This window comes from Nipponia nippon, unplaced genomic scaffold (assembly GCF_047370975.1).
Source record: "Nipponia nippon isolate SJK-2023a ecotype South Korea unplaced genomic scaffold, ASM4737097v1 scaffold_4, whole genome shotgun sequence".
NCBI classification, from domain to species: Eukaryota; Metazoa; Chordata; class Aves; order Pelecaniformes; family Threskiornithidae; genus Nipponia; species Nipponia nippon.
Window position 1 is genome coordinate 106,934,896 of NW_028262358.1, and position 26,039 is coordinate 106,960,934.

The 26,039-nt window shown below is 42.3% G+C and overlaps 1 protein-coding gene across 2 annotated transcripts in view; it reads left to right on the forward strand.

The window, feature by feature from the left end:
- Positions 1–7,458: 7,458 nt before the first annotated feature.
- The window catches only part of COLEC11 (collectin subfamily member 11), a 40,688-nt gene continuing 22,107 nt past the window's right edge, over positions 7,459–26,039 (forward strand). For both annotated transcript variants that reach the window (XM_087774200.1, XM_009461106.2), the window contains exons 1-2: positions 7,459–7,669; positions 24,419–24,574. In XM_087774200.1, coding sequence (XP_087630326.1) covers positions 24,445–24,574 — 130 coding nt within the window. In that variant the 5' untranslated portion in view covers positions 7,459–7,669; positions 24,419–24,444. The remainder of the gene's footprint in view (positions 7,670–24,418; positions 24,575–26,039) is intronic.

The following is a 26,039-nucleotide window of genomic DNA, read 5'->3' on the forward strand; positions in this document are numbered from 1 at the left end:
CAGAGTAATTTCATTTAAATTCTGAATTCCATAAACATAGATGGGGATTAACTGGTTCATGGGACTTCTCTACTGTCTGGATGAGTGACGTTTGTGTGTCAAAGTATTAAGTCACCAGCGTTTTAATGGTAGCCCTCTTAGGTTGTTCTTGGCACTGTTGCAACACAACTCTGGACAAAAAAGTCCAGAGTCTGCAAAAAGAATTGCCATTGCAAAATAAACTGAAGTATGTTGAGACTCACCTTTTGGGGAGAATGTGGAGAATTACTGTAGAGCAGTGGAACTCCCGAGTCTTGCACACAAGAATACCAGTTGGAGACCCACATGTTCCTGACACTGGAAGAAGTCTGCGTAGCAGGTGGTGTGACCTCTGAAACGTGGAGCAATGACATCTGAAAAAGGAGTTTGAATTTTTGGGAAATATGTTGGGGGAGGTATAGTTTGAATTTGAGATAACTTTCTTGTTCTCTAAGTGGCAAAATTGCGTATCAGTTTTTACCTAAAAGCAGGTCCTGCAGCTTCTCACCTTTATCAGAATGAAATGGGGAGACATTTTCACTTCTCAGTGCTTGACTACTTTGCTGGACAAAATGTACAGTATTTTAGCTATTGATCTTGCTTTCAGAAATCATGGATTTTTATATCTCTGTATATTCGCAGTATGTATGTCTATATATCAGTGCGGAGGTAACCTTTCTCGTGGCTAATAACTGAAGGTAAGGATAGATACACCAGGGTGAAGTAATGAGTGCTGGAATGTTTGGGATTTTTTTTAGATGATGTTTTAACATACTTCAGTACACGCTTGGCGATGTGGGGAAGGACTAGCTGTATCACAGCAGCTGAAGGCTGGTACATTTTTGACTTGGGTATCTATGTTCAGAAACACTTTCAGCAAGTAACATTTTTTCCAGCTCGGGGAGCATGGAGTTGGGCATGTAAATGTTGTGAGCAATTTATATGAATTTAGTGCTTCACTGTACTGAGCAGGCTATTCTGTCACTTAGAAGTAAGTGCTTAATACAGTAAAAGGCACCTAATTACGGTGGCAGCCTGTTAGGTGGAGAGCTAAGTAGGTAACAGCCTGTGTACCAGGAGCTCTTAATAACTTGCATCTTCCTACCTGAGAGTAGGTGGAGGAGAAGTGCTGCTTGTTGAGGGTCTTTGTACCTGTATGTCCTTTTCCCATTTACTGTGGTTTTGGTTGCTTCCCATTTGATACCTCTCTTTTTCAGGTGTGAAGAACTAAAAGGTTAAAACAAGTTCTGCATTGTTTTGCATTGAAAAAGTGAAGGTCTTTAAGTCATGCTGTAACTTCTGTTTAGTAGGTTTATACTGTTATGCTGTTACTTTTGGTTCAGGCAATGCGAAGAGAACAAGGAAAACACATGTGCCCTATTGCAATTAGTAGTTAATTTCCTGTTACTTACTGACAAGACTCGAGTGTTTGCAAAAAAAGCAGGCTGTATCTTTGAAGAAATTGGCTTACTTCAAGGCCTTCTTCTTTCTCCTTTTCAAACTTCTCTCTCTGGAGTATAACTTTATTCCTTATTTATTCCTCAACTATTTAGTGTTCATCTTGGGTGATTCAGCAGAAGTGAATTCCATCAACTTCCCTTAGAATTAGATGAGGGGAGTTGTAGGTATATAATAACCCCAAATCCTGCTTGCATGGAGAGGAATCGCAAAAGATCTTCTAGTGGAAGGAGTGCCAGAAATTTAGAATTCAAGTTTTCATTGTTAAAATGGGTATTACTTGGGTTGGTAACACCATCCCCCGCTTCAGTCCCCCCAAAATAATTCTAGTCTCAAGTCAGACGTGTTACTAAGCTTCCCGCTAGTTCCCAATCACAGATGGTAGCCTGTGCAAATAGATATTTGCCGGTGTGGGTTGGAAGAAGCAGTCTGGGGAGTATTTGGAGACTGACCAGATGTTAACTACCTTTAGTTAGAGGTTGGTGAGTCTGCTGGGGCTGTGTAACATCTGCAAGAAGAGGTGATGCTCAGACAGCAGGCTTCAGTAGACAGCGTCTTCTGTTTCATGGTGAAATGTGACTCAGGTTTGATCTCTTCATAGTAATAAAAATGTCAGTAGCATTTCTAGTTTTGAAGCACTGGGAGAAGAGGCAGCGGAGGAGAAACCTAGTAAACTGAATGTAAAGATGGCAAATGTTCCCAGGCATTGCCAGCTGGCTATAGATTTTTCTTGGCTCCTGTTGGAAGCCCTTTGAACTATGTGAAATGCAAAGGCCCATGATGCCCCCATAAGCAAATTCTTTGAGTGAAAGGATAACGCTGTCAAAGCCATTTATGGTTCTTATATCAACTAAGCTGCAAGTAAAGGTGGATTTTTGTGGCATAAAAATACCAGGCTGTGTGCTTTGCAAAAGACTTTAGTCCTAGTTTACCTTTATCACTGACACTAACACACAAGGGAGTCTGTGAATACAGTCAGACAACTCCCTCTGTCCCTTGACAAGCATATCAACTGAATGCCTGCAATCTGGAAAGTCAGTTGATGCCATCTGGTCAAGTGCTAATGAGGCTGCTGGAATACTGGTGTCAAATGTTACCTTAACCTAAACAGACTCCATGTGAGATGATGCTAGACTGCTTCTATACCTTTCACGTGCTGGTGCAGTTGAACTTTGAACGCGTGGCTCCTCAGGAGTTTTATCAGCTGCTCTGTGCGAAAAAGCGATGGGGCATTCTGTACCAAGACCCTGTGCAGCAGTAGTACATGGATAGTGTCAATGTGAAGAGACAATCACATACTGAGCAGTAGAAAGAGGACGATTCTTTCCTTCAGTAGCCCAAAATGAGAAGCAAGGGCTTTACATCTGTTAGGTGCTCTTGAGACTTGCACCTGATATTAGAGCTTTCATTGTTTATTCCATATGAATCCTTTCATAAATGTCTTCAAATATTTTTGTCTGTGAGGAAGGCTGCTCCCTGCTGATTTCCCTTTGAAAAGGTGTGTAGATGTGTCACAATTCTAGTGTGGCAGAACTTGCTTGAAGTTTTGGGTGGTAAGTGCTTGACCTATCTTGTATTAATATGATAATTTGATGCATGATAACATCATGTCTGATTAGCCCCTCTTGAGCGTAAGTGGGAGCATCTGGCGAGTTTTAATGTAGTGATCCTCACACCAAGCAGTGTTGAAAGGAAATCCTTTCCCTCCTGTGTTGTGGCCTGAAATAATCTATTTCCTATGTCTTTTTTTTTTTCCTAAATTTTCTAAGTGGGAGGCCTGAGTTTGATTCTCTGTTATATCTAAAAGCCAGAGCAATGCCAAAGAGCTAGACCTTTTCCTCTGAGGGATGTGCTTTCTAGGTCTCTAGAGGTATATCAGAATGACAGAAAAAAAGATATTGATTACAGAAAGTCACAAAGTCTCATAAAAAGAAGTCTCGTGGTTAGGCTGAGGAAGTGTGAGTGTTCCTGTCCTCCATACGGGCCCGACTGCAGCATTGATCAGTGCGAATGGTTGACCTCTTTATAACGAAGTGGCTTTGCTGTGTCTCTTATTGCCTGCCTTAAGAGTGCTTGTGTGAAAAACCTGCGTTCTGCTGAGAGCAAGAGAAAGAAGCGACACGAGCATCTCTTTGTACTAGTGCTCTGTTCCCTACAGAGAGCTACATGTAAAGGATATTATTTATGTCTTGTGATCAAGAGGAGAAAGTTTGTTGGATTTGTTACAGTCTGCAAGTTCAGGTATCCTCTCATCTACCCTCCAGTTACTGTTACTCTTTCTTTTTTTCAGGAAAATCATTCTTAAGCTTAGCAACAAGCAATTGCTGCTAGGTGTTGCTAAATGATTAATAGCTTATGTTTTTCATTATTGGATATTGTGCTGACATGTCTGGCTCAGTCTTGATCTGCCACTGGAGCAGCAAAAATAGAATTAAAGGCAGGCACTGAAGAGATTATTCCAATGTTAGAGATGGGGACTAACAGAAAAAGCACTACTGCTGCAGTGAACGCTGCTCAGAAATTTTATGCAAGAACGGTTAGTGCAATACCACTAATGAAGTTAAAGGCTAGATTTTACACAGCTGCAACGAGAGTTAAACCCACGTAGCTGTTTCTGCCCTGACCTTTCCCACCATGCATCTCATGCATTGCACGGAAGAGGTGGTAAGGATAGCTTCTGGTGTCTCCTTGCCCATGGAGGTACAGTGGTGCTGCCAGCCCTCTGGGGCTGCGCTACAGGAATGAGGTTCGGATGGGTATCTTCACAGGGGCAGCTCTACAGGCTCTTTTTTTACCAGGCATATCTTGATGTTTGATAAAGTTGTTTCCTATTTTCTTGGCTAAGCAATTACTGTTAGGTGAAGCCAAAGGGAATGGGACACATCATTACGTTGTCTCAGGAGCAGATGAGGGGATGCGCTCAGCGTACCAGTGTGCAGATTTGTACCATGGAGGAGCTGTGGATCTGTTGCATCTCCTTGCTCTTTTGGAAGTCTGCCCTGAGAGGCTTACTAAGGGCTGGTTAGCAAGGCAGCCCTTACTTTCAAGAACTGGAACAGCGTTTGTGACCCCGTGATAAGCTGAGCTCCAGCAATTGAGCTCAGATACTGATTTATTAAGGAGTTTGGGTATTGGCAATTTATCCCCTGGGAAAATCTGATGGGGAATGTTGCTGATACTGGTGGATGTTTTGCCAAACCAAGGGGAGAATTGGGGCCTTGTCATCTTCTCGTAACAGCAACATTTTTAAATAGCCATTGTGTCTTTAAATAAGTATTATGTTTAATCCTCTTACAGACACAAAGATAATGCCAGCTTACTATGGAAAGAGTAGAAAAACTTGCCTGAAGGCTCCTAAAATGTATAAACATATTTTTTCCTGTTTTCCAGCAGAAGACTTGTTCTTGTCCTGTTAAAACCAATTTGCTTTTGTCTATGTGGTTTTCCTTGGTTTCAATCCAAGGCTTCTATGTATAGTTGTGTCAACACAGTGTTTAACCTGAGCTTAAAGGCTGGGTGGATGTTGGGTTGTGGGTCAAGCCGAGGTAGCTGGTCTAGCTGCTGTGTCTTGCTGTATACCCTAGCCTCTGTCCTTCTCCATCCAACAAGGGTGGCTGAAAGACTTAGGAATCAGCTCTTGAAGTGCTAGTTTCTCAGGCATATTAACACAATGAAAAACTTCAGCTTAATAGCCAACAGCTATTGCGACCTGGTGATGGCTTAAGCTGCTCCCGTGTAGCCTGTGCATCAGTACCCCAGTTTGCACGTAGTAGCCCGATGTAGATGATGCACCAATGTGGCTACACAGCTTCCAGTTGGCTTTCTAGGTGGGCAAAGGATGCTTCTGCCTTTCTGCAAGGGGACTGCGCCCTTTTCTCTCTCTTAGGTGAAAGAAAACCACATACTTGCTTATTTTCCCCTTTCCTAGAGAAAACACTTCCACTGCATTTATAGTGTTTGCCCTTTCCTTTTGAACTCTGGTCATCTATGTTTATTTTTCACTTCTGTTTCCCCAGTGTTTAATCCTACCTTTTCTAGTAACTTTCCCTGAAAGGGCTCTATTTCTCCCTTGAATTCTGTTTCTGGCTTCAAAGTTATTTGCCTGTGTTTACAGGGAGAGTAGATATGTATGTAAATGGACGTTGCCTTTGCCATCGTAATATGATCTTCAAAGGCTTGGACTGCAGTCACTTTGCTGCATTCTTTACATCAAACATTTCTCTTGGTAAGCTGCTGCCAACAGAGTGCTGCAAGGGCCCAGTCCTGCAAATTGCCTTCTGCTCCCACTGAACTATCGGGGCTTGTATGCATAAACCTGAACTTTCAAATTAAGAGTTGTGTGGTCCTTACACACTTAGGTTCACGTTCTACATGTAATCTGGAAGCAGTCATCAGTTCTTAACTTTTCATGACCATTTGATGTGTGTTAAAATGCAGGCATTGATAGCAGCGGAGGCGGGTAGTGAGGTTCCAGCCCAACATTGAAACAGGGTGGTTTAGGAGAGGTCTGCCTTTATGAAGGTAGCCCACAGCGAATCCTGAGCATGAGGCACCACTACCTCTGCAGTCCTGCGATACCTGCAGTACCCGTTTTTGTTGTCTTCGCCAGCAAAGCTGCTCAGCCTGTGCGGTGCTGTGGGCTGGCGAAGCGGGAGCTGCGGTGGGGATGGAGGTTGCACACCCCCAGGCCGGGGAGAGGTTTGCTGGGAAAGAGGATACAACACATTGTGAGCAAAGCAGGAAAAGAGTGTATCAGTACTGTGTGTCGTCAGCTTGTCTTGTGACCCCCACTGCAGCATGAAATCCTCAATGGAGTGGACCTATGTCTCCTGTGAGAGTGCATCAGAAGAGTGGTAAAGAAGCAAACATACACACATGCGATCCTATTACGGCTTTCTCTAGTCGCTCAGTTGAAAACCTTTTTGGTGTTCTGATACTTTTCTGGTCTTGGGACTGTGGAAGATAGACAGGGAACCTCCTGCTACAGCCCTAGCTACCATCCTGGTCTTCCTAAGAGGTCACATACTGGGAGTTACCCGGGCTCCTGTCCCACTGGGTGCTTGCTTACAGCACAACCCTTCAGACCCTAGCTGGAAAAACAGAGGGGGGGGACAGTGGCATGAACACAGGGTGCAGGCAGATGATTTGCGAGCCTTTTTTGTTGAAGCAGCTTATCAGAGCTACAGCCTTACAAATATACCAGCTATTCATTAGGAGGCATTAATTGGTATAGGCATAAGCAGTACTCTCTATTTGCCCTGAAAGTCAAGTGAAGCCAGTAATATCTGTTGAAGTATAAACTGCTGTAACAAAGAGGGGAAGTGTTCTCAAAATCCCGCTTCCCACAATCAGTTGGCCCCAGTTTTTTCCTGCCTGAATGCATGTGGAGTACTGTGGTTTACCCAGGGCTCAAACTAGTCTAGCTGTTTAAGATGAAAACCAGAATTGTACAGCTATTTGGAAGCTATAGTGAAGGATTTCTGTCTCCTCTTTTTCCCCTTCGCGTTGACACAGAAAGTGATATCACAAGGTGTTAAAAGCAGAACAGAACAAAAATTTCATGAAGCAGCCTGCCGTGTGGATAATTTTGCATTTACATTATTGTGGAGTGTTGAGACAGCTCTGAAATAGTTGCATGTTTTACTCCACAAGTCAAGAATGCTACAACCAATGGCAAAAATGGAGAGAATTTCAGTAAGGGGAGAGTGTGTTAATTATCCACATAAGATGCTCACATTCGGTGCTGCATTTCGTGTGGTTTTATATCCGCTGAAGGAAAGCAAGAAAACTGGTGTGCTGGGGCAGTGTGCATGCATGGCTTAGAGCTGAATAGATGTAAATGGTTAAAAAGGGGTTCTCTGCTAGAGAGGAGGAGGGGAGAGTAAGAGTGCATTCCCAAAAAAGTACATTCCCAAAATAAAAAGCTTACATCATGGACCTCTTCAGCTTTCCCACACTTCTTTCCTAATTATTGTCCTGCAGGACAGCTGATCTATTTCAAACAGGAAGCTGTTTACAGATAACACTTGCAACTGTTTTGTCTGATTTGTTGAACTGTCGAAAAGCAAAAGACAACCTCTTTTCAAATTAAAAACTGTCAGACTTCTGTAAACAGCAGCAATGAGGTTCATCTGTGCAGTGTCCCTGCAGGCACAGAGAGTTCTGCAGTTCCCATTTTCTCAGCAACCATAAGGTAAGAGACTTTTATACTTTCACTCTTTAGAAGTAGAGGAAAAAGCCTGGGTGTTTGTTAGGGGGCTGCCTTGTAAGTGGCAGAGCGTGATTTACGATCCCCAAATAGCAGGGGAAGGTAAGGGAAATAAGAGCTCGCTCGATTCTGTCAGATAATGTTGGACCTTTCTGTTGAGAAGCACCCATGTGGGTTCGATCACTGAGTTTAGCGGGGCATTTGTATTTAAAATATACAAATGCCATTGGAAGAGCTTGCTTTCCTTTGAGCAGGGAAGGACAAAACAGTATATGAATTTTAACTTTTCCTACAATTGAAATTTATTGCAGTTCATTAATGGGTTGTAATTCCTAGTAACAGATAATCAATATCAGTTTAATTTTGGAAATGCTAAGTGCTTATCTCCATCCTTCTACTTTTATTCCTAAGAGGCTAGCTGTTTTCTACTTTAAAAAGTGAGCTTTTAATACAGCTGCAAAGCAGGGAAAGAAGACTGACATTGCAGAAGTGAAGCAGATGACAGAAGATCCAGTCAGAGCTGGAGCTACACCACTGGATAATTAAGAGCAAACTGAGTGAAAACCAAATCAAGTTGGAAGTAGTAGTATACAGGAATGCTTAATGAAGTTTAAGGATGTGTAAAGATATAAAATCTTGGTCTAAATGAGCTGGAAAGTAAGCCATACTTCAGTAACCAGAAGGCCACGTGCCTCCTTTTCAGTCATGAGGTATGAAAAATAGGATTCATAAAGGGACTTGCGAGTTTCCGTTCTGACCTCTGTGCATACATACATGTGCTCAATACAGGCAGTGAAATTTAGGAGGGGGATTGTTTCCTAGCAAAATCAAATCACTGTGGGAAACTGAAATACTCAACTTCACTTGCCGTACAGTGAAAGAGAAAGAGCCTCTGGGCTGGAAATACTACAACTTTGATCCTTGGGTATTGAAAGATTTGAAAAATGTAGCAAATGTAAAAACTATTGTCCTATGTTTCCCTCTCTGTAGCTGAGATCTTTTGTATTCCATAGCTATATGATCATTTACGTGATAATGAATGTTTAAGGTATTATAGTGATCAGAGAATATAAAACAAACACTGATTTAAAGGTCTTACTTATAAAAATGATATTAGGATATTAGGATATTTTAATCTGTGACAACTCGTTAGACATCACTAAAATTTTATTATGCTACTGATGCAGCATAAATAAGGTATGCAGATGTTGTAGACAAGAAGTAATACTTCCAAGTTGAGTATTCCTTTTAAAAATGTTGGGACTGTCTTTCAGAAAATTCTTAGATGTATCTGTTAAAATGAAATTATTGTTTTATTAATACCTGAAAGAGAATATGTAACTTAAATTCATAGTCAAAATGGCATTTTAAACATGGCGTAGTCCTAGAGTCAGCAGAGAATTGCACTGTGGAAGCAGCAGAAATCTACTGTGTGTTTTATAAATTATCCATTATGTTGAAAGCTATTTTTTCTGATTACTTTTGAGTGATTTTACACTGTTTCTAAAGCTCTTATTTAGTCATCATTAGGGTTGTCCAAAAACCCTTGAACCAGAATCCTGTTGAAGTAGGAAGGCTTTTGGGCAATCTAGCTTTTTAAAGAAAAGTTTTGGTTTTCCAGGGTGGTTTAGTTCTTTTGTCACAGTATTTTGGCTGAAAACCAGAAGACTTTAGCCAAAAACATTCTCATGGTGTCTCCTGGGAAGTGTAGTTTGTGCTTTGCATTGCATTTCACTACTGGCTGGATTTCACAGCTGAACCACATTTCCCGTAAGGCCATGTGGTCAGGGTCTCGCTGTTTTCATTTCCCTTGATGAGGGGAGCATTAGGATGAGTTTTGGGAGAGGTAGTCTAGTGAAAGAGGCACAGACTGGGCTCGTAAGGCATCAACTGTAGGAAAAGCCCCTTGAATTACTGGTCGATAACCAGCTGGCAGCTTCTTAAAATTCAAGCGCTTCCTTCTGGTTTGCACATGAGCCACAGACTATCCTGTTTGTGAGCCGTGAGAGTAGGACCCTTCAAGAGGGTTTGATATGTCAGTAAAAGGCTAAAGCCTTTCGATGTTTTTAGCCATGCAAACACCTGTACAAGGGAGAGAACATTTAAAAATGTTTCTAAGGCTTTGTTAGTGCTTCTGCCAACTTTTGCGCTAAAAGTGCTCCGTTTTATATACTTGGAACTGAAAGCTGCAAGGGAATATGGCAGGATTTTAAGACCTAGGTAAACTCTTAAGTCAAGAGGAAAACAACCTACTAGGACCCTGAAGCTTTAGAAAGAGGTGGTTTTGAAAATCCAACAAGGTGTTGTCTCACCCATCTAATTGCCTCTTCAGAAAAACCTAGTCCGGGGTGATTTGCCTATAGTTGTATAAGATGTCTGTAGGCAAGGAGAGAATGGAAGTTGGTCTGCTCGAGTTCTTTATCATTGGACCAGTCTCTTGTTTATTAGGATCCAGGAATCCTTAGCTGCTGTGACCGTTTGGATGCGGCTTCCTCAAAACTGTATCAGAAGATTGGGTGGGAGGTCCATAGGCTGTCCTGGAGGCCAGAAGACAGCAATAAGACAGATGGTGAGGAGTTTTAGGGTTTACATTGGTTTCCTTCTACACTGAATCATAGAATGGTTCGAGTTGGAAGGGACCTTTAAAGATCATCTGGTCCAACAGTAAAGCACATGAATGAAACGTGGACACAAATAAACGGTTTCAGACTGGTGCAGGTTAGATACCTGGCTTCAGACCAAGAATTTACAATGTTTATGCACTATATGGAGCAAATGGAGGAGAGCTAAGCACTGAAGAAAGTGACTCACCACAGCCAGAAAAGTGTATGATGGCCACAGCAGCTTTCTGGAAAATGCTTGTGAGGGAGATGCCCTGGGATTCCCTCTGCTGGATGTGGGAGTGGATAAATTCACCACCTTTAGTGCCAAGTGCCTGCAGGAACTTGAGTTCCAGAAGCTGGAGCCGTGCCTTGAATGTGTGGGTCCAGTTGTCCTTCAGGCATGGAGACTTCGAAAACTGGCTCTGAAAAAACAGTTTTCTACAGTTCTCTCTGAAAGATGGACTGCTGCTACCCAGCTGTCATGTAATAATCTACTGGCTGGGAGCACTTACCTGGGAAGCGGGAGATCTGCATGCAGCTCATTGCACTGCTTCAAACCCCTACCTCCCATCTGCTGGAAGGGTGCCCTTGTCACTAACCAACACAGTAATTTGGAAGTGGGACCACTGAACATCCAAGATTGTGTCCACAGCTCCCAAGACAGTTTCTGATGTTGATACTGCTTTGATTTTAGAAAAGAAAAAAGAGAAAGCCTAAACAGTCCAGGGAAGTCTATTCCTTTGGCATGAGCACTCCCGTAAGAAGCTAGTCTGCAAGAGAGAGGCATCTCCCCACCATGTTTTGGAAGGGAATGGCAGTGTTTTCTATTAACCTTCCTGCTTACAGTGTGCTTAGAGGAGACTGAAGGAGTTTGGATGTGTTTCCTTGATGAGCATAGGTGGGTTAGGTGGGAGAATAGTGTGGGGACCTTGAAGAATGAAGCTGTGTCCATAGCTGTGCTCAGGTTCCTGGTGCCCGTCTTTGGTCTTAAGCATGGCTTACTCTGTGATTATTTTTTTTTTTTTTTGGTCTTGTTGGTATGATTTGCTAACTGTGGAATAAGCATAAATAATAACAACAAGAAATTCTACAGATAGCACTCTAAGATTTTCAGTTTAATTTGAGTGATTTTCAGGCTTAGTTGTGGATCCCTGCAAATTCCTCTGTGATTGTGCTGATGATTTTAGCAGATATTGAACCTTGCTGATAATAGGCATGCATTTATTCACCTTTAGTGGCTCCTTAGAAATAGTCTATGGGCCTCCAAGAGACCACGAAGCAGGAGTTGATTTGATCTCCATCTTGTGTGAATGCTGGGGGCAGTCTGCTCGTTTCTGTGCTGCGAGGGCTGGACAACGAAGCTTACATGAGGCAGTGCTTGGCTGGCTAAAGAACACACTGCGCAGAGACCGAAGGGTTCATAAATCATTCACCTTCACTAAAGAAGGCACCAAAATAACTTGCATCCATTTTAAAAGGCTTCACAAGCAGTTCTTGCTTAAATTAATCTTGTACACCAAAGGCTGTTGATTATATTGGAGTTAAGGGGAGACAAGAAAGCATGGTAGTTCTTGTAAGGATATTTTTTAATGTAAGTAGAATTTTATGATTATCATCAGAGAGAATTTATAAGAGATCATCTCATTTTGGGAATTAAAACAAGGAGCTTTAAAAAAATTAATATGTGAAGGAAGTGGCAATGTTAGTTGGCACGGTAATTACGGCCAATCAAAATAAAAACATTAGTCAAGAATGTAATGAAGGCCTAGCACAGGAAACAGCAAAAAATGTCTTATTACATAGGAAAAGAAAAAAGTCTCTCAATGAACTCTCTTGTCAGAATGGTGTTAATGAGAAAACAGGTCTCTGATGGCTGACTGGTTAGTGGAGTTATCTACAAGAAGTGTTAAGGAAATGGATACCGAGAACGTGTGGCAGAGCAAGAGAAGCACTGCTTGTGTGTGCTGCGGAGACTCCAGGGGGGAGGATCTGTCAGCAGCGTCCACAGATGCGTTTGCAATGTTTCTCTCTAGCTGTGCAATGAACTTGCAGTTTAAAGCCAATGCAGAGATGAGGTGAGATGATGTAATGAGAGCCATGTTATGAGCTGCAGCTGAAAAACTTCTTTATTAGAGGTTTTCTTCCTTTGCTGTTTAATAACTTCATGTCAGAATTGCCTTTCATGTAATTGTGGAGTGCCAAAAACCTCTATAGTCACACTCTACTTTCCTTTCTTTTTTATGAATGTTATACAAAACCTTCATGAATGCAGAAACATATAGCAGTAATTTATAATTAAATAGTTTCAAATTAGTTTAAAATCCTTAGACAACATACATAGCTATTTCCTTATGTCTGCTCCATTTAAACAATTCTGAACATAATCCTAAATCTTAAATCCTAAGGGAGAATTATAGATTTTTCAGTACCATCTTTCTTTTGAATTTTTAAGGGCAGCGCTTGAAAAGGACAAGGCATATTTCTTCACAGAGCATTAACAGATAATCTATGCTTGTTTTGTTGAGGGAATAACGAAGAGGAAGCTAATTTGTCTAAAGAAGTCTTTGTGATGTTCTTCTTGGGTAGAATGTGAGAATTTCTACCAGTTTCCACATATCTTCATGTCTTGAGTACCATGTCTCCAGAATTATTCAGGTTGGACTATTTGAGTTTAAACTGTCTGAGTCATATGTGGAGGCAACTGTATTATCTTCACAGGTGTTGTGGAGACAGGTAAATAGGTTATATACCAGAAGTGCTTTAAATGATCATTGATTTTTATGTACCCACTGCTACATTTGCTTCCACAATGCTATGGGTATAATGGGAACTTAGTACACTGTTGAAAAAGAGCGGTCTCTATAGATGCTGGGGCAGTTTTACTATCAAATTGAAACCCTCCCATCTGAAAAGAGACCAGTTAGGCATTCCATGTCTTGCAAATCCCGAGTTTAGTTTCTGGATGGGGTGTGTCAAGCTTGTGTAAGCAACACCAACTTGATACGCCCAGGGAAGTTTTTATATCAGCTACAACAACGTGTGCGCGTCCTTTCACGTAAAACAAATCTGTTGGCACTTGATGCCAGAGTCTGTCAGGTGCTTTGTTCATGTTTCTGGTCATAATAGTTTTTATTCTGACTTCTAAGCAACTCTCTATTTAAACATGCATGTGTCCATCTAGACTTAGTTTGCATGTGATTGCATTCACATTGTTCCTTAATTTTAGGGAAGATGATGTTAAATGTTAGAACTACAGTGGATACATGGAGTTTCTGATATATTTAAAAGAGTTGATTCCTCCGTACCTTTTTGGCAGCACTAAGCAACTGTGGCAAGTCTCATTTTTGTTGTTCATTCTTCCTTTGCCTAACTCGGCTGGCAGATGCTGGGATTTGAGCCAGGGCAAGGTCAATGTAGTCTTTAACACCTCTGAAGCCTTTTTTACTGGTAGCTGCATAATCAGAGCAGTAGCATTAGTTTTTGTTCCTGTAAGTACCCTATAAATGCTGAACAGATTCACACTGAGGTTCAAGTGATCACTGCTTGGCTGATGTGCAACTTCTTAATTTGTGCACAGCTGACCTCTGGTCATGTTCTAGCTGTGTGAGAAATGCATCTGCTGCTATTGTTAGAGAATTTGCTGAGTACCAAAGCAGGTGGAGATGCCAGAAGTTATCACTTACTTAACATAGCTTGTTATATCCTTCCCTAGAAAAGTACATTATTAAAATAAAGAAATCTCTCAGGGTGGTTGGTTAGATGGAAGGACTTGAATGAAAAATTCTCAAAGGGAGTTGTCATCCTCAAGAATCTTTTGGTAGCAGAAGCATCATGGTATATGGATAAGGGAAGTAACACTTCAGTTCATATGAATTCAGATAAACACCCTTGTTTGCAAATAGTATTATACACATTCTATCTGTTTCTTTCCGAATTCACATTTCTTTTTCAAAATGAGATGAGATGGTCAAAGGCATCTCAAACCTGCATGCAATCACTTGTACTTCCTCAGTTTTTTAAATATTTGTAGACCAGTGCATTGTACATGGCAAAGCATTTTGAATGCACGTGTTGTGGTATATATATAAGAGCTGCTTTGGGAAATGTTTTGCCACTGAAAGATATTCTTTCAGCTGGCTTCCATTTGGCATACCTTATAAGTAGGATCATGACTATTGCCAATGATATAGTGAAAGTCTGCTGTAGCGTGCTAGTAGTGTAAGAATACTTTGACTTCTGAGAACTTCGTTAATGTCTACTCACCTGCAGGAATCGTGTATCTTTGCATGTGCTTTCACTAAGTCACATCAGACCCATAGAAACCTGTTTTTTTCCACTGCATTTTGCTTCTACAACTGTTTCTGTGTACCAACCATATATTTTTCTCTTAATCTGGGGAGCCGCTTTGGTAAGTTCCCCTTCCTTTTGTCTTCTTTCCCTTATCTGCACTTGGAAAGGTGTTTCAGAGCTCTAAGAGTGAAAGGACATTGAATAGTACTATTGCTATCAAGTCCACCCTTCACTTGTCCAGTATATGGCTGTATTTCCTGTGAGGCTTGCTTTTTGCTCTGGTGCTCTTAATTTTTCTCTTACATTGAGGCTTGGCTGTTTTACTGAAGGTATTGTTGGTCTTTGTGTCACCAATATAACTTATTTCCCTCCTTTTCCCAGGCTCCTGGGAGCTGATATGAAAGGTTCAGCATAGGATCACATGTAGAGTGTTATTTAGTCTCTATTTGCAGATCCCCAGCCTGTGAATAAAAATAACCTTTTGTTGAAATTGCATTAACACTGCCCCAGTTCAAATGCAAGATTTTGATCATGCGTGCTTATGTACCACGGTGTTTTGTTATATTGAGGATATCATTCCGAGAAGTATGTCCTTGTCATTTGAGGATAACACTCTTGGATCATTTCCCTGACTCTTGGTGGCTTGCATGCTATTGCAAAATGCCTGATGTTGTTGTATCTCTTATGCTCTGTATCTTTTGCTGGATATTATTTTCCATTGCAGCCTGATATTTTGCCATATCTTTCTTCCTTTTAAAATGTTCCCACTCTAATTAATGTGCTGGGTTGTTTTTTTTTTTTCCTGATGAATTTAGTCCCTTTAATTCTTTTACTTATGCATCTTTCTGTTTTCTGTCTGCTGCTGGCATGCAAGGGCACAGTTTTGTAACACACTGAAGGCCATCTCAGCTGCTGCCAAGGGCATTTCTTTCCCTGGCTGGCAACATTTTTCACAGGAATGACGGCCGTTTTACCCTCACCAGGAACCAAGGAACTAAATCAACTGAAAAATAACATTACAGAAAGAAGAATAGCTTTCTGCTGGCGTAGCAGCCTGTGCTAGCTCATGATGAGATCAGCTGGCGGTTGGTGACAGTACAGAGAAGGGGAGGGTAACTTGTGACTGCAGCGGGGGACCCAGGCTGCTGTTAGCCCTCCCATAGATTGGCTTAGCTAATTAGCGATGCTGGGACTCCCCTCACCTAACTTTACATACCTACAAGGCTGAGCTAGTCATACTGGGCAATGAATAGGTACCTCTGGAGTCAACTATCTGTCCTGTTTTAGGATGAAATGAATCCCCACGCCAAGGTGCCTTTCTCTGACTCGATTGTACAGGGAGCTCAGGGTGACTTTCTCAGACTGAGCACCTAAGCCAGAATGGTCGAATCCTATCCAAGGGTCTGCTTGTAACTTCTGCTAGCTCGAGATCTGAATGTAAGCAAAGTTGCCCTGATAAATAGGCATCTCCTAATGTCAGCTGTGCTCTGTCTTGTGGTCCACCTTTTTAAGGTGTCGTACTTGCAGCATTGCGAAGGACTGGGCAGCAGTCAAGTGGCTTCCCTTTATTCTTAGAACCTCCTTTAAATGTAGCTGTCGCGTATCTAATGTATGAGAAAATGGGGGCAAAATGTGTCTGCTCTGTGGTGTTTGTTCTCCTCTTCAGTGAGGAGCAGGGTGCTGGGGCAACCGAAAGCAAACCCTTCTCCCATCCACTTGCACTCTGGGATGGTGTCATCTCTCCCTCTGTCCTTTCTGTCACTCTCACCTGGTCAGGTGTCTCTGGTTTTTCACTTTTTCTTTGTGTTTCTCCCACTAGTAGTCTACATCCTATGTCTCTTCTCCTGTCTTTACTCTTCCTCTAGCCTCATGAAATGCTTTGCTTAGATTTTTGTCTTCTGTCTGGACATTCCTGACTTGTCCATGCATTTATACATGAGTCAATTGTGGGACATAAAAACAGAAACTAGGGAAGGGAGAACACTCATTTTGCCCCTTTTTGGTCTAGTGTCCTACCACTAGTCTTGAGCTGGCTTCTTCCCTGCTTGCCTTCCATCCTTTAATGTGGCATGCCTGAGTGTAGTCTAATGTCACCTACTGCATCCATCCAATGGGAGCAATTACTCTCCTGGGGAACTGGAGCTGTGGGTTCAAATCCTTTTAAGTTAAGGCTGTTCCATTGCTGGTACTTCTCACCTTTCGGATCAATTCTTGAGTGGCGTTTCTGTTGTGCAAAAGGCATGCGCCACTGCTAACGTGGGGTGGTTGAGTGGGGCCTTGATAGACCTTTCTGCCTCATCTCTGCACCTCCAAGATGTAGCTGGGGGACTGGGACCACCCTCCCCAGATTAAGTTTGCCTTTTGAGCCTGTCTGGTGCTCTCAAGAAGACAACTGTCAGGCCCACTTGGAAAACTTAAGCTCCTGGAGGGTGAGAACGTGTTGGAAAGCATAAGTTGATTGAATGGCATTAAGCACTTAAATATTCCACAAACATCCCAACTTCTGCAGCCAGTCCTAAGCCTCTGTAGATATGGCGGGCTGAGAACCGGTGCCCTAAAGCTTCAGAAATAAGACAACAAATGCATATGTAAATAATATGTATTTATTCATGTAAAGTAATGTACCTGCAGCATTCTCCAAATCATTCACTGATTCTTGGTGAATCCTTGGTGGTTTAGTTCCTACAGATAGATGTGTGGCGATAGCATCAGGTTCTTATGTGGATGCGTTATAGGAGGGGGGCTGAACTGAGACAATTTAGACAGGCTGTAGAAGAACTGACACCTATATTTGAACCCTGTATTTTTTTTTATTTTTTGGGTGGTTAGGCGTGCTGAAAATTTGATCTGACATACATCAAGGATGGCACCCAAAATCACAAACTATTTCTGTAAATTACAGCTGCAAACGAGTCTGTAGCAGAGATCTTGTAATCTAAAAGAGATTTTGATTAAAACATTGTGGGAGGAGTTTTGTTTAGCATTTCTAGTTGTCTCTGACAGATACACAAAGATAAAATTCTACTTGAGTGTTACTCTCTACCATCTAAAAACCATACAGAGCTGTTGTGAGAGATTTGGCACTCGGGGCAAGGAATCACGTGGGTCCCATCTCCCTCTTGTTACAGGTTTTGAAAACATACTTGCTCCCTTCTGGCACTATTTTCATCTCACCCTTGCTGAAGCCCTGATTTTATATTTTCAGCACAGATGACAGTAAGTTAATTCTGACATAAACTCATTGACTTCAGCAGAACTACATCAGGAAGAAATTTGTCTCAATTTTTAAAAACATTCTTCTCAATGAAAAGTGAGGCTACTATTCCTACATATGACAAGGGCACCTACGTTGTATAGTCAGAACTAATACTCTTACACCTCACAAACATCGGCTGAGGAAATAGCTCTATTGAGCCAGAATTAAGTGCACTTTGGGGAGTAACCAATGACTTCCTATCAGTTAGGCTTTTAGGTAATGTTAGCTTCCCATCAGCTTAGACTCACTCTTTTGTCCTCTGCAGGAAACCTCGCTGTTCTTCAGCATCATCAGGACCTGAAATGTGTTATGTCTCTGCTTTATGCTACTCCACGCTCCATAGATTTCACAGAGACGACATAGCCGAAGCAGTTATGGTCCTCATTTTTGCAATTCTACAGTATTAACATTTAGAGATTTTTTTTAATCTTTCAAGCCCATTGCTTTAACCTTTAAATCAACATGTAGCATTTAACTTCAGAGTGTTGCAATGCTACAAAAATGATCACCCATTGTTTAAGCACCTTTATCATTGATTCTGATTTTTATATTCCAGCTAAATGGTGAAGTCTTCGTTACCCAAGGTAATGCATGGGGGAGCTGGGAGGACAAATGAGAGAGCACTTAGATAAAGTAAAAACATAGCTACACAAAACATCTGTAGGTTGGGATGATCAGCAAGGCTGTAATGGAGAAAGAAGAGGTCAGTGACACAGGTTTCATCTCCAGTGTGAAAGACATCATTCTCCAGGGAATGATCCACAGCCCTCGGGCCAAGAGGTGAAAAGCAGCCTGCGTGCACAGTGCTGGAGGCTTGTCCCTCTGCCTTTCCCCGCTTCCCCCAAAAATGTATCCCTAGATCTGCACTGGTGTTACCCTTGTAGCCCTGGGACATAATAACTTTTTTTTTTTTTGGCTTGTATCTGTTCAAAATGTTTGAAATGGTGTGAGGTCTGTGTCACAGCCTGACATTTCACTGGCATGATTTTGTGGGCATATGTTGCGTCCATTAGGATGTGGCTTAGGGCCTGCCGGGGCATTTGAGGTTACACAGGCTGCCAGATAGTTCTGGGAGGTGTCGGGATGTGGATGATGAAGACTTGAAAAGTCAGGGCAGTGAAAACTGTTGAAAGCTGTCGATGTGTTTGTAGTGCTGACTCAAACCTGCTTGGGAAAATCGCCCACCAAATGTGGCAGTGGCTCTGCAGATTTGTGTGCCTGTCTGTACTAGGAACATGCTCGATTCGGAATATAGATAATTCAGCTCGGATCCCTGAGAATGAAGTATAGTTTTAAAAATAATAATAATAAAAAATCATAATAAGAGTGAAAACAACTCAGTAATAGTGAAATAAAAACAGCTCAAAGAGGAGTCCCATAAGATTATACAGAGGATTACAGCTACTCCGTAGCTGTTGGCTGGCTGAGCACTACTGCCAGCGAGCATCATTTTCCTTCTGCGTTTCTCAGCCATTTGGATTCAACTAGGCAGATCATCTGTGTTGTTGCTTCTAGGTCCAAAATAACAGCATGCAATAAGCCACCGGCCCTCGTGGAGCAGCTGCTGGCAGATACAGAGTCTTCATGCACCAGGCGTTTGCTGGCTGAAGTGATCTCCAAGCTTTCCATCCGCAGCTGGGGGGAGAGCGGGGGAGCTCAAGGAGCGCTGGGTGCCAGCTGGCCTGGCTGGGCCCGCAGTGGTTTTGAGCGACCCTGTGGTGCCTCGGGGATTCTCCGATGACCTCTCAAGGACTTGTCACTTCAAGCCTGGCTTAATAAACCTCTTCTCTCTTGGCAGCTGAGGCAGATTCCCTAAAGCTGACAGGTCTCAAAAGTTGTTTTGAAATTATTGTGCTGGTTGCATTGGTATGTTTCCATTCCTAATGGGAATAGAGGCGTTTTAGCTAATTTTTTTTTTTTTTTTAAGGAAAGGCCATGTAAATGCTGCCTGTTCGTCCTTCTCTTATTTTTTTTTTTTTCAAAGCTTTCAGCTTATGCTGATTTAATGACCACCATTATAAGTGCTGCAAATTTGACTCCTGACCCCTGTGTGGACAGTGAGAAAATATTCATACTTTTACAAGTGCTGAACATCTCTAGGTTTCTCTTTGGCATTGATTTTACCAACACTGAAGATACTCCAAATACCAGGGCTAAGATAGTGTTTGAAAAAACAGGCTGGCACCTTTTTCTGAGGGCCACTTCCAGTGGGATTTAGTTTTCTAAATTTCTTTATGAATCTGGGTCTGAAAGGACTTGAAGGTAGGTCAGAAAGGCAAGGAATTTTCCAGGATTTTAAAATGAAAGGAACTGCTGTAGCACATACCTGGAGATCAAACTCATTTCAATCATATAAAGCAATTTTAGCTGCAGAAGAGAAGGTTTCTTTTTAAAGCAGGAAAAGGTGGAGAAAGTGATGTCCAAAGTGCTTTTGGTTTGATTTCTACTACTGACGTGTCCCTTTACTGCCGCTGCAGACTCTATAAAGTATTTAATCTGCAACCTCTTCAGAAGTTTCCTCTTAGTGGCTCTTCTCAGACCAAGGCAATTTCCTGAATATTCATGTGGGTCCAGGTATCGTGACCTAACTGACGCTAAGAAGCTCCGTTTTTTAGAAGTCCATTTTCTCGGCGAGTCGAGCTATCACGAGGTAGGGTGAGGTGTATCACCTGTGTCTCTGAGGCTAGTAAGCCCTGCATCACAGTGGGAAATGTGATGAAGCTTTGTTGGAGGTTTTGGTTTTTGTTTTCCCCAGAAAATCCTTCATATCTGGCTGCTGAGCAGAGCCACCAAGCAGCCCTGACACTTCTCTGCTGCTCGATGCCTGTCTCATCCCTGAGCTGTGGAGGAGTTTACAAAGGCAGATGACTATTGAACATACCAGGAGACTTTGATCTTTCAGTTGAAGTCTAGATACATCTAACACCTCATAAAATGCAACCAGAGGAGGTGATGCTGCCTTTTTATCCATTAATGCAGAGACCGGAGCACCTTCCTAATTTCAATTCCTTCTCCCATCTCGGGCCATTTCATTTCCTCTCTCTGACTCATCTGTCAAGAATCCTTATAATCAGGCTGCTGGGTGCTCATACTGAAACTGCCTAAATTCCAGGCTTTCAGCTGAGTATCTGAACCACTTGGTTTGAAAGCCTCTTTGATCTTCTGGATCCCAAAGTGGCCCACCTACAGAAAAGAGGTGGGACACCCTGCCTAGGATGTCCTGCAGGCTGGTGGCCAGGTGCTGTCCTGGGCTGTGGGGTGGGAGCTGCAGGCTAAGGCAGGCAGGACCCTCTGTTTGCTCAGCCTGCAGAGCATCAGCATGGCTATCATCCAGGATGGTCCCACTCCCTGTCCCTCAAAAGTGGCTGCTGCTGAGGGTTAAACAACTACGCTCAGGTGTCTGGAAAAGACTTCCAGGCATGAGTCTCTGCCATGTCCTCCTGGCTGGCTGAGGCAATGCTTTCCCACATAGGGAGCGCTGGTCCCTAACTTGGCATTGTGAAGCCTGACTATTCAAATGCCAAGTCTGGCTCTACAAGCCTTGCTCCCTCTTTTGCTTGCTGACTGTTGTGGATCACGGATTTGGCAAAAAGAGACAGGACCGTCCACTGTGGACACCATGAGCTCCTCTAGGCCACCAAATACATCAAGATGCAGTGCCTTGTACCCTGGGGTTGGGAATCTCCTTTTGGGGAGGTGTGGCCAGATTCAAGCTTAATGTATGTGAATTAATTTGTTTGGTATGCACATGAGGATGTGAGGGTGAGGAGTGCTGTCACAGAGATCTGATATTTCAAAACTGTAGCAAGACTGTGATCAGTAGTTTGTATAACCTCAGAAAATAGCTATAAGGTGGCCTGACTGGTTTCTGGTAGTCAGGGCTGGCTCTGTGCGTAGGCAAAGGAGGCAGCAGCCCGAGAAAGCAGAAGACAGTAACACAGCAGATGTTTTCCTGTTGGTTTCATCTGTTGGAGCCCTGGGGAGCTGGGCTGGTTGCTGCTTTTCCGTGGCAGTAGAAGCTTTACATCCAAATTTCCATTACTCTTCCCTTTCCCCCCCAACTATTGCTGTTCTCTAGATCTACCTTTGCGATGTGCCTTCTCCTCCAGCTCTGGTTCCTCATACTTGGGGTGGCAAAATTGAGTTTTGCCTGCACTCTTGTTAAGTTTTGAGTGGTGTTGCTGCAATTGTGACAAAACTTAATGTGGCCAAAATATTTGAGCGGCCCATGCTGAGGTTTGTACTTCTGTGGATTTGTGTGCTCCTAGCAATACCTGAGCTAGGTATTTTAAAGCTGACATGTATATATGAGCTGCAGTCGCCTTAGTTGTGGCAGCATAAGCAAAATTTTGTGAGCTGAGCACTTTTGAAGGGAAAAAAAAAAATATCGTAAGCATCTGTATATGAGTGAGTGTTGTCTCTCCAGAATCTGTACCCTCAGCTACAAGGGGAGACTTTTGTAAATGACATTAGTGCTTAGCAGTCTGACAGGAATGTTGTGAGGGTACAAAATGCATCTCTAGTAAGATTGTCTATATTGTGATCTGCTCGGCTAAAAGTTAATAGGAAATTGAAACAAAGGCCCTGAAAATAAAATTGTTACATTACAGGTTAGTGGAAACTTCCTTTTTTTGATCCATACTGTCCTGGGTCTTCTTTCTGGTTGGTAAAGCTTGTGTATGAAGTAGTTCAGGACTGTCCTGTTCCAGGAGCGTGGCATGTTGTGGCTGTGAAAATGCCCAGAGAGTCCCTGTTCCTCCCTTGCTCCATGGGAGGACTACCCAGCACCAGGGATTTTCCCTAGGGCTTTCTGCCTCACTGTAGCCTGTTAGACTGTGACTGTATCAAGTGATCCCTTGACCCAGGAGCTCTTTCCAGGTCCAAGCATACACCCCACTTTTTTCAGGCATGGTCCTGCTGCACCTTGCTCTCTTTCAGAAGGAAAGCTGAGGAAGAGATTTGAGTCAAAAGGGGCTCACAGCATACTGTAGTCTGTGCCCCAAATCTGGATGATCAGTGAGAACTGGGGAGTGTGTTGTGGAGCACCCCTGCCCTGCAGTACAGATGGTGTAGCAAGGGTGTTGTGAGGCAGAGCAATCTCCCCCATAACTCATGCCATGCCCTCCCCACATGAGGAGGGAGACAAAATCTGCTCCCATCTGACCCCCCTGCTGCAGTCTACTGATTTTATCTTCTAGAGGATAATGGAAGCACATACTGGACAGCAATTCAGAGGGATAATTTATTCCCCCAACTCCAAAGTCACCTACTTAGTCTTACTGCTAAGACATTTATTAAACATATCAGAGTTGATGGTGGAATTTAAAATTAGAGCAAGGCTTTTTAATAGTACAGGCAAAACTGGATTTTGTTGCACACAGAGGGCACTCTGCCCATCTTGCTTCATCCCTTATGTTTTGGTATCTGTTTCACCAGCTCATTCTCACCCTGAAGCTCCTTATTCTCCTGTCCCTGCTGAAGCACACTTATTCCTTCAGGCCATCATCAAAATAATAGATCCACCCTCCTACACCCCCAGCATGTTGAGAGACACAGACTCATGTACTAGCCCCACACCTGTGCCTAATCCTACTTGGCTTATTTTTGAAGGAAATCAGGGAGACGAGTAATATAGCCCAGTCTTCTTGCTCTAGATGTAAAATGTGCACGTCTGTGTTGTGGCTATAAGAGACGATATACAGCTACTTTCTCTTGAAACCCTGATACGACTTTCAACTTGTTTGTGTAGTACAGAGCCTTGGTGAAAGAAGGACTGGAAACACATATCAGAAGTACATAAATAACACTTTTGTCAAAGCGCATTTCTACAGACCCCCTAAATACCAGCTTTTGACGGTCCTTTCACACAAACTCCATTTCTGTACTGTTGTTATCTGAGAGATCTCTTCAGAACCTAATATAAGGCAAGCCATTTCACTTGTAGGCTTAGACAAGGGTAGTTTCAGAGGTGAATCTTCAGGATTTATTGAAGGCTCTGATGTAACTTCATTGCATGATATAGTGAAACATTATCTTCCTTCCACCCTCAATGAGTTACATGAGGGCTGTTGCATCAGACAATTTGCTGGGCACAATTTCAGTGCTCAGGTAGATGGGAAGTGAAATTTCAGGCCTCTAGGCTGGTCTCATCATCTACTGAATTGGCTCTTTAGAGCAGCATGCACTCTTTCTAAGTGGCAACTGAGTACTAACATCTTTCAATGCAAGCCTATGTACTAGATTTTCTCCTTTGACTTTTCCAGATCCCTGCCTCCAATGAGAAATCATGAACACAGAGTTGCCTATTATTAGCATTGCTTAATCTCAGTCTTCTTAACTAAATTTCTTCTGAGCTTTATCTTACCCCATCTAACACCAAAACAAACTGCTGAATGCGCTGCGGCATGTTTTGTGTATGTGTGTGGAACACACAACCTGCTCGGAGGACCTGCACGTGTCATTCTCATGCTGTGTGGGTTGTGGCACACAAAAATGTATTGTATTCGTAGTAGGATGCTGTATATGTTCAGAAACTGTTGAAAGTCTTTGGAATTCTTATAACTGTTTATTCATTCTTTTGTTTAGGAGTCAGTGACCTGTAAGTGCTCATTATGAAGAGAGATCTGGTTTTCTTGGTGACTCTAATTAGCCTTGCCTTCCTGTCACTGCTAAGGTCTGGATATCCTCAACATATTGCAGAGGAGTCCTGCTCTGTTCAAATTCTTGTTCCAGGCCTCAAAGGTAACGTGGAAGTCTACTCCATCATTCAAATACTAATCCTTTCTTTCTAACAGGCTCATTTGCACCGCTGACTGTTTCTAACAGAGACAAAGAAGGTGCCTTTCAGTTGTCCTTTTATTTGTCCACTTTGTAGCCTCCTAAAAAATGGAGTTTTAAGGTTCATAAGATGAACTTAAGTCTGTTAAAATGAACACGGTTCAGAGAATGCATGTCAAAGTTTCCCAGACTTGCTCCTGATCAGTAGTGCTTGTTACTCTGATATGCTGCCTGGTTGCTTTGTCTGTGTTTATACTCATGAATGGTGCACATACCCAAAGACTGTAAAATCAGGCCCTACTTTATATCTGGAGAGGTTGTCATTACCATTTTGTAATGTACTAATGAGACGTATTTTGTGTTTTCTAGTCTTCTGCTTGTCTTCCCTTGATTTTTAAATGCTCAAATGCCTTTTAGAAGAAATAAAAAATTAGTTACAATTTTGGCATTTCTATAGTTTCTGTCAACAAAAGTAACATTTTTACAAAATATGCCTTCAAACTATTGCCAAAAAAAGATGGCATAATAAATTATTGATCTTTTTGTAGCAAAAAATGTATTAAAGTAACTTAAATAGGAAATTAACAGCTGGAAAGAATTAGCATTTTAAAGCAAGAGCATCCATTATGGTGTGAAATCCTGGCCCTGTTTAGTCACTAACGCTAATTCCCATTATGGAGGCTATGGTATTTCTACTGGAGTGGAAAACCTGTGAGCATGGGGAAATACCTGTTAACTAAGGACAAAAAAAACCATTAAAACCACTGGTTTATCATTAATGATAAAAAAATGCATTGTTTAAGAACTGCACAACTCCCTTCCAGTTTTTCTGGTAGTTATGCATTGTAGTATCACAAAACTCAACTAACAATATTGATGCCACTAACGTTACTAGTGCAAACCTGAGCTTCACCCAGTTGCTTGAGGACCATAGTATGGACTGCAGGCTCTGTCTGTGCTGGTTAATTGATTGGTGAGGACAAGGCTCAGTTCTGTCCTGCAATTGTTCATGCAGTTAAATTGCGAGCGCAGCCTGGCCACAGGTTTGGCTATGGTGTGAACTACCCTCTCCAGACATTGCCCAGTTTGGAATTGGCTGCCCTGTGCTGGAAGCAAGAGAATTAGGCTGTAGGGATGTGGGTTGTGCTTGGCCAATTGGCTTCAGGACCAAAAAAACTCTCCTGTTTTGTTAATTATTATTATAGATGCAGCTTTGGATGCCTGAACTGAACCAAAATATATTTTTTTTAATTTTACTTCAATAAGTGGCCTTTGAAGTTTTAATAATATTTACACCTTCTGCAGATGTTCAGCTTAGAAAGGACAACACTATAGCCAGGTCTTCTCAGGTTTGACTAAGCCTTGAGTAAAGTTGTTTCATTTGTTTGAGATATTTGCTGTGAAATAGGCATAAGATAGTGCTGTTGAT